Source organism: Pteropus vampyrus, unplaced genomic scaffold, assembly GCF_000151845.1.
Source record: "Pteropus vampyrus isolate Shadow unplaced genomic scaffold, Pvam_2.0 Scaffold121, whole genome shotgun sequence".
Taxonomy (NCBI): Eukaryota; Metazoa; Chordata; class Mammalia; order Chiroptera; family Pteropodidae; genus Pteropus; species Pteropus vampyrus.
Window position 1 is genome coordinate 573,615 of NW_011888902.1, and position 12,534 is coordinate 586,148.

General features: G+C 35.0%; 1 protein-coding gene across 1 annotated transcript in view; it reads right to left on the bottom strand.

Annotated features, from left to right (window-relative positions):
- The window catches only part of USH2A (usherin), a gene marked incomplete at its 3' end in the record, with an annotated part of 612,524 nt that overhangs the window by 569,605 nt on the left and 30,385 nt on the right, over positions 1-12,534 (bottom strand). Inside the window, 1 exon segment of the mRNA XM_011366141.1 lies at positions 2,621-2,753. Coding sequence (XP_011364443.1) covers positions 2,621-2,753 — 133 coding nt within the window.

The following is a 12,534-nucleotide window of genomic DNA, read 5'->3' on the forward strand; positions in this document are numbered from 1 at the left end:
GACATGAAAAGGTTCTCAATATCATCAGTCATCAAGAAATGCACCACACACCCACCAGAGTGGGCACACAATGGCAACATATGACAATATAACGTGTCAGTAAGGATGTGGATCAACTGAAATTCGTATATATTGCTGGTTGGAACGCCCATTTTGGAATATTAAACAAGTATTTTCTAAAGCCAAAGAAATATTTCCAAAAGCTAAAGAAATAACACACAATGATAAATCTCACAGGCATAGTGCTGAGCAAAGATAATTAGACACAAGCGAGTACCTACTGCATGATTGAATTTGCATGACAGTTCAAGAAGTGGCAACGCTCATCTACGGCGACGATCTATACTGACACTGTTCTCTGTTTGCCTTTAGAGGTGGTATTCGCTAGGAGTCTTTGAGTTACAGGAAGTGTTCTATAACTTTCTGGATGAGACTTAGACAGGTATATACACAGATTAAAAATTCACCAGACTGCACCCTTAATATTGTGCATTATGCCACATGCATGTTTTTGCCTTAAAATTGTAAAACAATATTTTAAAATTCCTATAACAAAGTTAATAGGCTATCTAAAAACTGGAAAGAACACACACAACATAATAGTCTTAACATTAATGAGCTGTTACAGATAAGAAATTCCAGAATATAAATATGGACACACAACGAATACAATGCGAATGATGAAGACGCGTGGAAAGCTACTAAAAATCACTAATGGACGAATAATTCTTAGGCAGCATCCAACATTTTTCAATGAGAAAAATGGCAAAGGTGAAAAAATGAATAATTTGTAAGGTCAGTTAGTGTGTAAGGAAGAAAGCACCTGCCTATATTTTTAAATAAGCTTGTACACCTTTCTGGATGAAGTCTGTTGTTATGCATGAGGATAAACTTTCGAACACGCATTAAATATAAAATGATCATATACTTCAACCTATTAAACGTCTATGAACTTGGGGGATAATTACAACATTAATAATAGCATGACATAGCAATATGGTTTAGTATATACAAGGCACAATTCATTCATTCGACAAATACTGAATGACTACTACATGCCAGATGCTGAAAGATCGATAATGCTTTTCATGACGAAGCCTCATTTGATCCTCATGATGAATTGTAATACCATCATTATTGTCGTCATTTTAGATTTGGAATAACTACAGTTTAAAAACATTAAAAGATGTTCCAGGCCACATGGCTAGTAAGGAGAGAGATGGGATTTGAACTCAGGCAGCTTGACTCCAAAAGTATAAGGTCTTAAGTTATTGTGCCATCAGACAATTGCTTGAATGTGTATGTGCATGCTAAATCAATAGATAGCTAATACAGACACCTATAATTGCTGATAATATTAAAATATTAGAAATAACCTGCATGTTCATTAATAGGAGCTTAATTAACAAGTTTTTGTTATAGCTATACAATTGTGCACAATGTAGTGATTTTAAATAGGAAGGCATTAACATGAAATGTCCATAACATTTGGAGGGGAAGTATTTACTTTTAGAGGACTCAGGGAAAGCATTTATATTGTAATTTCATTTTTGAAAAATTATTTTTATAACCATATTTCTATCTATATGTACTAAAATTTTGGAAGGGTATAAAATGTTAACTATGAAGTTAGAAAAATGAAATAACTATTTCGCAGAGTTCTGTATTGTTTGGATTATCTTATAATATTTACTTTTTAATACTATAAAATAGTATTTTCATTTTAAAGTAGAGACAATTTATAGACCATTGTGCTAGTTATTTCAAGAAAATGCTAAATTCAACGTCTGTTCTTTTCAATATCTAATGTGTATCATCTTCTTAAACTATATGGCCCATTCTTAGGGTGGGAAGATATGAAGACCATAAATCCAGTTTATTAGATAATGAGTATTATTTCTCAGTTTCTATCTAATACTCTAAGTCCTACTTTAACTATAGCCCTACAGTAAAATCCAAATCAGAAAAAAAAAATATATGTGTGTGTGTGTGTGTGTGTGTGTGTGTATACACACACACACACACACACACACATACAGCTTATTACATATTTTTCTTAATTTAAAAACTGATCATAATAGACACATTCCCATTTTAAACCTTCTGAGGTGCAGTGGGTGGAAGGGTGGCTTCCAAAACAATGTCTACCTGGAACCTGTGACCATGACCTTATTTTGAAAAACTGGTCTTTGCAGATGTGATTAAGGACCTTGACATAATACCCTTAGAGTGGGTTAGGGTAGCCCCTAAACGTAACCACAAGTATTCTTGTAAGAGAAGGGGGAAAAGGCCATGTGACGATGGAGGAAAAGATTGGGGTCATACAGCTACAAGCCAAGGAATGCTAAGAATTATCAGAAAGCAAAGGGCAAGAAACAGACTCCCCCCACCCCCTGAGCCTCCAGAAGGAACGAACACTGCAAATTCTTGATTTTAGACTTCCAGCATCCAGAACTGTGGGAAGATAATCTCTGTTATACTAAGCCACCACCCAGTTGCTGCTTACTTTGTGACAGCAGCTCTAGGAAACAAGTACACCTAGGCATTTTAACATATTATTTTTTGACACATTCAGTAATACTATAATGGAATAAATAATTTTCTGAAGTCAGAACCTTACCGCTTAAACTCTGTCCTATTTGTGTAGCACTGGAGGCAAAATCTGTAATTGAGCCACTCAGAGTTCTTGCATCAAAAGCTGTATTATCTTCCTCCAGACCATTGATGAAGAAACTGATTTTTGTCTGATGCACCTGTAGGAAATTATCACCATTATTAATTGTATAATCTTTAATTCTATAATACATACATTTCATCAGTCTATCTCAAGTTAATTTCCTACTTCTCCAGTTTCTTCATTTGGAAAGAAAATAATTCAGTTTAATTCCTCAGTAATGTATTTGTGTGTTTATATATCTAGATATACACCTCTATGTTGGGGCTTTGTGCTGTGATGCTAGCTACTAGGTGTTCACAGGTGTACGTAATTGTTTGTCCCATATATTTAACAACTCTGACTGCCATGTTTTCATACGTTTTTTGAGGATCTGTTGTTTCTTTAAGTATCACTTAAATTTGGTATAGCCATATTTGGAAATAAACACAAATAAATACAAGAGGGAGAAATATTCAAAACCAGTTATACCAAAAAAGAATATATAACATATAGATGTGATTCAATTTAAGTTGCTAATACAAAATACTTCTCATAACATTTACTTTCTAAGTGTTAATAATTTCCAGCTGTACTTCCTCGATATAGAATAAAATAAAAATGTACTAATCATATTTTAGGGTAATTATTCAGGGAAACTAACAACTCTACACCGGGGGTTAGCAAACTTCTATAAATAGCCAGACAACAATTTTTCTACTATTATTATCATCTGCAAGCAAATTATTTGACTTTGTGGTCCCAACAGCCCAGGTCACTGCTTCTGAACTTCACTGTTGTTAACAGAACAGCAGCCACAGACCACGTGTAAATGACTTTTATAAACACAGGTGGCCAGCCAGATTTGCCCCACAGGTTATAGTGTGATGATCCCAGAATTATACCATTTAAAGATATGACATTTTTGTTTGTGTGAAGTAATCCCTGAATAGCAATTCGGAGTTTTATGCAGACGACTTTGTAGGTGGTATCTCTATAAAATCTTCATTGATTGCATATATTTCTCAATGAACTGATCAGCTGTTTTGACATCAACTTCAGTCTCTACAAATAGCCCTATTAGATGCTTTTACATTAAATGTAAAATCACTGGTACTCTAATTAGTAAAGGGGCTTAAATGGCAAACAAAAAGCTAGAGGGGTGGATAGGATACAGGAGAGAGAGATATAATGTTTTGCAGTTGAAATGTTAGATATTAAGATTTTAATAAATTTAATAAAAAATTTAAAATGCTATTCTATTAAAATGACCTTATAACAATTGATAAAACTAAGCGACCATACTCTAACATCTTTAGATCATTATGTGGGCGACTGCCTTAATAGTCCCTTTCAAAAACTCCCTCTTCTCCAAAAAACAAAACAAAACCCCTGGAAGTTAATGTCATGATTACCTGGCAGTATTAATTCTTCAAAAAAGTTATTCAATATGCCTTTTTTCCATTCTATCCAAACTGCTTTCATCTGAAACTTGTTCTTTGTTAAGTCCACTGATCTAGTGTTACATTTTACTTAATTATAAAACAAATCTTTAACGAAGACCTAAAATCGCACACCAACTCCTTGTGGGACTGGATATATACCTCTTTGCTGGGTAATGGGGCCGTGGTTTTTGTTTGTTTGTTTGTTTTTTGGTTTTTTTTGCATCCCATTTTTTACAGCCTGTTACTGTCATTTGGTGTTTGACTGTTATCATTATAAAAGATACAGGCTTTTCTACTTTGTTATTTGTAGCATTATCTCATGTTTTACAACATCTCTGCGCAACATGCAGGCACATGAAATATAACTAGTGAAAAGTTCTTGATGGTATTAATGCATAAAAAAGAATGTGGTTCCATCTCTACTGTCTTTGCCCAGCCGAAAGCTGATGAAGAGCCCATTTTCCTTTATCACATTAGCACAGCCATGAGGGAAACACATTTGTTCTAGTCAGCTACACTAAAGATACTATTACCAATCTAACATATACATGTTTTATATCAGCGGTATTCTCAGAGCACGAGAGAGCCAACAATATATTAACACCTAGCATGACAGTTTATTTAAGGAAAGAAAATTGTCTCTGTAGAGGGACAGAAGTTAGAAATGTATGGCTAAAGCTCAGTGTCACTGGTCTAATAAAGGTAATAATTCTTAGGCTTTCTTTATAGCAGGTAACACTCCGGTGACAGTTCTGTCATATCATTCAAATAAAAATGTTGTCTTTTACAAGTTTAAGTGCACCTTTACTTTGAGTCAGATAGAAAGCATGTTTTTGATTTTCTGTATTCCCTGTATTATATCTGTAGTCAAAAGTTCAGGACCTTCTTTTTTTTCTTTTTTCTTTTTTTCTTTTTTATCAACTCATCATGTATTTGCTTAGTGGAAGGATTCAGTGTCACTTGGAGTGAATTCCAGAAGGATGTCTGCACTTCGTTGGTGCTTAAAAAAATGATTAATGATGATCCCAAGCCACTCTAGCCTTGTCCCTTCCCCTACCGATCACCTTTCTATAAATAAGATTAAATCTTCTTCGGTGTTATATACCATGTTTTATATTCCAAGATTCTCTGAACTACTTTGCAATTCTGGTTTGGGGTCCCATCACAAGGAAACTGGGAAGATGAAGGTGGTTTTTTGCAATAGCTCATTCCTATGATCCCCTTGCCAGTTATTTAGGGGAACAGACATCTATATGATGGTATATCTGATTTATGAAAAGAAAGCCTTTTGCTAAAGTGAACTTCCCACCTATGTCATTCTTCACCCTTTGAGGACATGCTTCCTGGTGTGGCTTGCATGAATGAATTGGCAAAATTGGTACCAGCTGTAGAAAAGCCTTAAATCTCTCGAGAGAGATCCAAAAAGACTTTGGAAAGAAAATATAGAGGAGCAAGTCATGCTCAAGCCTTTATTCTCTGAGTTTCATATTTTATTTTTATCCTTGTTGGGTCATATTTGTGTCCCAACACAAATAGAGTTTACTTATTCAGTTGAACACTAGAGTGTATCAGATTTTTAAAATGTTGAATTCCTGACCATTCTCATGTGAGTATGATTCTAAAGTCCAGGAAGTCATACAATAGACATATGAGAAGCTACAGAGGAAAAAAATATATAATCAAGTCCATCTAGACCAGAGTAATTGTCCACAATCACCTGTACCATTGAAATGTCCACTCTTCGTCATTGTTCTACTCCAGCTGGCCCTTAACAACCAAAAATAACTGCTGACTCAGCTAGAAAACACAGGCAGAGTACCTAAGCTCACTTTCTCACCTAAGAAATAGTTTTATAGATTTCCTGTTACCTATGTGCTCCTAATTTAATTCAATAAAGCATTAACTCAATACCCACAATGGTCTTATGAGTTAAACCAAGAAGATAAAATAATAATCCTTTCTCTCAAGGAGCTTATATGTATGAAACAACAGATTAATTTTAATATGGTAGATAATGTTTGAATCACTATAAATGATGATGGTTGTTTTTGATTTAAGTACTGATATTAAATGCAGTTAATGAAGTGTTGTCTTCTTCAAGGAGTTGCCTTGAGAAGTTATGCCTTAATTCATTAAGGAGTGGTGTATAACATATTTGGGAGCCTACTCTGTAAGACTTGCCTCCTCAGAATCAACTTACAGCCTCTCAAAAACACCAGTTCCCTTAATTTGATGGGTCTCATTTTAAACAAAACCATTTCAAGTATTTTGAATAACATCTTTCTTATCGATTTAACACAAAGTGATTTGGCAACAGATCCTGAATTCAAAGTCACTCTCTAAAGATGATGATGGATGATACAAACATAAAGGACATTATTTTGAATGTGAAGGGATTCAAACAAATAAGAAAAACACTGTAATGTGACACCAAAGGGAAAACTTTATGGAGAAAAATGTCTTGGACTTACTGAAATAGAAATTACCCTGAAATAGAATTTCTATTTCTACATTAAAGAAGGATTTGCATAAAAGATTCTACTATTCCATCTATAATTTTTCAACATAAGGAAGGCAATTTATTCTTGAAAACTCTATAAGGTTATTTTAAAATATCAAATGTGTGTTGTGTTTCCCTGAGAGCATGTGGAATGCTTCTCTTACTGCCCACCATTCTAAACTCAAGGGCTTCTGAGGTTTTCCTCACACACTCTGTCTGATTTATTCCTAACTAGTCACCCACAGTCAACCTCCAGTGTAAATAGTGAGGTCTCCCCACTCTCTAGTGATCACACAATGCTTAATTCCATCTCCATCTTTTATTTAAGCCATTTCCATATGGAAATAACCTTCCTACGGCCTTTTATTTATCTAAAGTTTTAGTATTTTCAAAATATATATCTCAAGTCCTATATCCTCCAATAATCCTTTTGTCAACTACTTCAGCATTATAAGTTATTGAAAAATTAGCATGTCAGACACTGTTCTCAATTTTTATGTGTATTCATTTATCCTTACAACAAACCAAGGCAGGTTTGTTATCTTCATTTTAAAGATAATGAAGCTGAATAACGGAAAATTAAACACACAAAAAAGAGGTTATATTACTCAAGGTAACATGGAAGGTTGACTAGTTCCAGAGCTTGTTTTAACTCATTTTAATTAGTCAGTGCATGCAGGTAGCATTTAGAAGTCACAGCCATCTAGTGTGTCAGACCCACCCATGGAGTCTCTCTGCTATAACTCTACAAAGTGATGATGCAGGCTTCCTGTCGACACCATCTTCAGTAAGAAGGGTAATGACTCCGATGAGCTATCTCATCACCTGTCACATGCCTGGCACTGGACTGAATGTCTTACTTACATTACCTCAATTGCTCAGATTGTCCTTCTGCAGCATTATCCCCAAAATAAGGACACAGAGGTTTAATTGCTCCAATATTCTGCTTCTGCAGACTTCAGAAACCCTTTTATCCTCGAACAACTTTTTACTATCATAAATCGGTAAAAAGATAATCACCTCATGACCTCAATGCATAAAACCCAGTTCTATCTACTGAGCTCACACCAAACAATTCTTACCTCTTTTCCACAACAGAGAGAAAGATGTCATTCTTCTCCTGTATTCTCCTCAAGAGAAATGCGATTAGTTTCTGCACTGTTCTAAATATGACATGTTTTGGGTTTCTCTCTTCTTAAAATATGGCTCCAGAAATACTACAATCTCTCCATGTGGTCTCACTTGCCAAATTAAAATAGGATTATCACCTTAATATAATCCAAAATTGCATGCTAGATTTTTAGCAGTGACAGCACACAGCTAAAACTGATAAATTAAGTTGAACTGACTAGTCACTAAAATAGCGTGTTTCTTTACTTACATCACTGCTAAAGCACATCCATCCCATCCTGTACATATGCAGTTAGTTATGTGGACCCGAGGACAGGAATTTATATTTATCCACGTTACATTTCATCTTGTTAGGTTCAGCCCACTGCTTCAGACTGTCAAAGTCTTTATGAACGCAATGTCTGTCATCCGGTGTATTTACCATCCTCCAAGATCTGTGTCATTTGCAGATTTGATGAGCATGCCCTACGTGCTGGGCAGATGCTCAGTAAATACTGATTGATTGACTAATTGACACTCCAAAAATAAAACCACCAACACGACCTATACTGTGTTACAATGCTAAGCGGCAAAAAGGCACCGTTTTCTAACAGATAAAATGTGTCGTACGAGAATTCTTCACCTTTGCAGAGTCACTCTGTTTATCAGCATGAGTTTTCATATAATGATATAATGATAGATACTCCAGTGTATTAAGTATTCTCTATTAAGCTATATTTATACAAATAATATTTAAAAAGAGTTAAGGCAATTATCCGGGGACGGTTGCTCTGGCAGAAATCAATCACGTGTTTGCCCACAGATACCTGGACGGTGCCTGTGATCTCATTACGACTTGAATCACTGAATGACTGCTTATACCCTCCACCTCTTCGACTGAATGAAAGATGCTATAGAAAAATGACTTGATACACAGATATGCTCCTCACAAATTTTTCTTGTTTTTGTTCTACTTTTCACTTCTCAGGAGCTCATACATTTTATTTCAACACTTATTCCTCTCCCTGGCCCCTCATCTGCCCCCACTCTCCTGCCCACACCCCTTTCCCATACACCCACTTTTGTTTTTTCCTCTCTGAGTTACTCAGACAAGCCAAGCCCTTGAAGAGATCTATACCTAAGAATATGCCACTTTTACCCTAGGCACAATGCTCTGGATTTCCTATTCTCCTCCTGATAGCTATTAAAGCTCTCCGCATACTGCACTTTCCTGCAAGAAAGCCTCCAATTTAATCAATCTCCAAAGATTTAATATAGAAATGTAAGTAGTTTTCTTTTTCCTGTCTTGACTCTCATGGTCTCTTCTTCCTAAACTGGCAAATTATTCTCTTCTTCCCTCTGCTTCAAAAAAAGTTGTTTACATATATATATGATGAAAAATCTGCCAATGGTCTGATTTATTATTGATGTCCCGAGTAATAGGGATAGACCCAACCCATCTTCTGTAGATACTGCAAATCCAGAGCCCCTAATTTCAAAATACATCCATAATCCACTCGCCCCCTCTCCTGCTACAACTCTGGCCCGAGACTCTACTACCTGCTCTCTAGATTTTTGCAATGACCTCCCAGATACAGTCTGTGATCCCCTTCAGTATTTTATCAAGACAGGAGCCTGAGGATTCTTGCTAAAACAAAATTAGATCATGTCACATCTTGCAAAAAGACGTCCAATATGTTCTCACCCCGAGTGAAAAAAAGTCCTACAAAGCGCTATCCGATCAGGCTCCTTGTTACCCTGCTACTTCCTATTAGTATGGTCCATGCTTTCTGCATGCCCTCATCAAGCCTACCAGGCACTCATCTTCCTCAAAGTCTTCGCATTTTCTATTCCTACTCCTTGACTATTTCTGTAGACACTTGTTGGCTTCTTCCCTCATCTCTTTCAGATAATCCCTCAAATGTCATTTTAGAAAAACCTCTCCTAGCTACCCAATCTAAAACTGTAGCCCCCAATCCTTTCTAACCTCCTTTTCTATACAATTATTCTCTTTATCCACTAACATATTGCATATTTTTCTTTATTGTTAGTTTTCTTTTCCTGTTTAGAATATAAACTCCATAAGAAGAGGTTTTTCTTTGTTTTCTTTTTCTGTTTTGTTCCCTAATTGCCCAGAAGAGTAATAGTAGCTACTGTTAGGTATTCATTAAATCTTTGTTGAATGAATAAAGCTTCATCTAAACTAACTCTTAAAAGAATAAAAGGAATTAGCAAAGTATGGAAGTGGTAGAAGCTAAGGAATAAGTGAGTCGTAAAGAAAAAGCACAAGAAACAAGAAAATGGGAAGATGCTTTAAAATTACCCCAAGCTTTCATTTAAGCTGAGCAATTTAATTTTTCTTTTTAATATATTAAATCTAAAATCACCCTTCCCGCTTTCTCTTAAATTTTTCCAGCTTTTTTTTTTTAAATCTCTTTAAATTGTAGTGATAAAATGGCATATCACTAAGTGAAATTATGCTAGGAGATGATAAAATTAGTGGATTTCTGTTTATACTTTCAGAGAGAAAGCTGAAACCCTGCCAAGAGATGTGAACTCACTCTTGACCCAAAGTCAGAGGGTCATCAATCAAGCCCTCAGCGTGCAGACGGATAGATAGGAAATCATTCTGTGTACAGTCCAAAATCTGAACTTCACGCCAGTACTCAAACGACATCTTGAAGATTCTGAGCAGTGATTTGTAAGCTGAAATGGGGTCCTGCCATGTAAACAAAACAGACATAAAATGCCTATGACACTATGCCTGACTTATTCCTACTAAAATCTTCAATAAGGCTGGAATTTTCCATTGAATAACTCATGGACTATTTATTAATTTTACATTCTTAAAAGAAATGCATGGTTCTCTATAAGTACCTATCTCCCAGCTATTCCTCTTAGATTTTTTTCAGCTTTAATAGTACTGGGTAAAATTTATTTAAAATATGTCTCATAAGCTAATGAAGAAGAGTCATTTCGGGCCAAAGAAAAAATGTGAATCTCTTTAACATCTTTAAGAGAACTGTATCATGAAATCTGATGGGAACTGCTTTATCTTTAAAACATTCTAGAATTGAGAATAAGGTCTTCACAATGACCTTTGTTTAAAGGTGGCATTCTGCAGTAAAGCTGGTGAGATAAATTGTCTAATCAGTTTTTTCTCAATCAGTCATAGAGAAACACACAGATTTGATTTAAACCAAAAAACAAACAGAAAAAAAAAAAAAAAACAACAACAGAAAGTAGCAAATAGGCATTCTTGTAAGGTAAGGATTATATCAGTCCTAAAAGCAAAAGTAGCTACTTATGGGTCAAAACTAGAAAATTCAGAAGTTTCCATTATCCCCTCCACGACAACAAAATAAACAAATAGCGTCGTCAATTTTGGCAAAATAAATGTTTTCATTATCATCTGAAGCACGTTATACTAGCAATTAGATTACAAGATTGAAGTGGTGTTCCTGAAAATAGTATTCATTTTGTATCTTTAGAATTGATATTTATTCAGTTCAATTCTTACATATTTCTTCCCAACCTATTTTCCCCCAGGTAAGCAGCAGCTGTCAAAAAACAACCACCAACCTCTAAATTTGGTGGTGTATTTAGAATAGTTCACCTGTTTTGTCGTTTGTTTGTTTTATTTTATTTTATTTTTTTTGTAAAGCCTAAATCAGCCTTCCTCAAAAGTTGCAAGCCTCAGAAGTATGAGAACCAGGATGAAATACTGGGTGAAGGTATCGAAATAGGAAATGAAGAAGTTAAACTGTCACTATTTGTAGATGACATGATTCTCTATATAGAAAACCCTAAAGACTCCACAAAAACACTACTAGAAATCATAAGCAAATACTGTAAAGTTTCTGGATACAAAATCAATGTTCAAAAATCCATTGTGTTCCTATACTCTAATAATGAAGTGTCCAAAAAAGAAGTGGAAAAAATAATTTCTTTTGCAGTTGCAACGAAAAGAATAAAATACCTACGAATAAATTTAACGAAACGTGAAGGACCTACATGATGAAAATTATAAGACCCTAATAAAAAAATAAAAAAAAAAACTGAAGATACAAAGAAATGGAAAGATATTCCATGTTCTTGAATTGGAAGAATCAGCATAGTTAAAATGATCTTATCACCTAAAGCATTATACAGATTTAATGCAATCCCCATTAAAAGCCCATCGGCACTTTTTGAAAAAAAAAAAGAACAAAAAATCATCAGATTTATATGGAAGCAAAAAAGACTCTGAATTGCCAAAGCCATCCTGAGAAAAAAGAATGAGCCTGGAGAAATCACTCTGCATAACTTCAAATTATACTACGGAGCAACAATAATCAAAACGGCATGGTACTGGCAGAAAAATAGACACATAGACCAGTGGAACAGAATCAAGAGTCCAGAAATAAACCCATGTTTACATGGGCAAATAATTTTTGATGAAACAGCCAAAAACATACAGTACAGAAAAGAAAGCTCTTCAATAAATAGTACTGGAAAAAATGGAAAGACACCTGCGAAAGAATGACACTAGACTGCTGTCTATCATCACACACCAATATTAACTCAAAGTGGATTAAGGATCTGAATATAATACCTGAAACAATAAATTGCATAGAAGGAAACATAGGCACTAAACTCACAGACCTTGGACTTAAAGAGGATTTTATGAATTTAAACTCAAAGGCAAGGGAAGTAAAAGCTAAAATAAATGAATGGGACTCTATCAAACTAAAAAGCTTCTGCAGAGCAAAAGAAACCGTCAACAAGGTAAAGAGACAACCATCCAAATGAGGGAAGATATTTGCAAGCAATGCCTCTGATAAGGG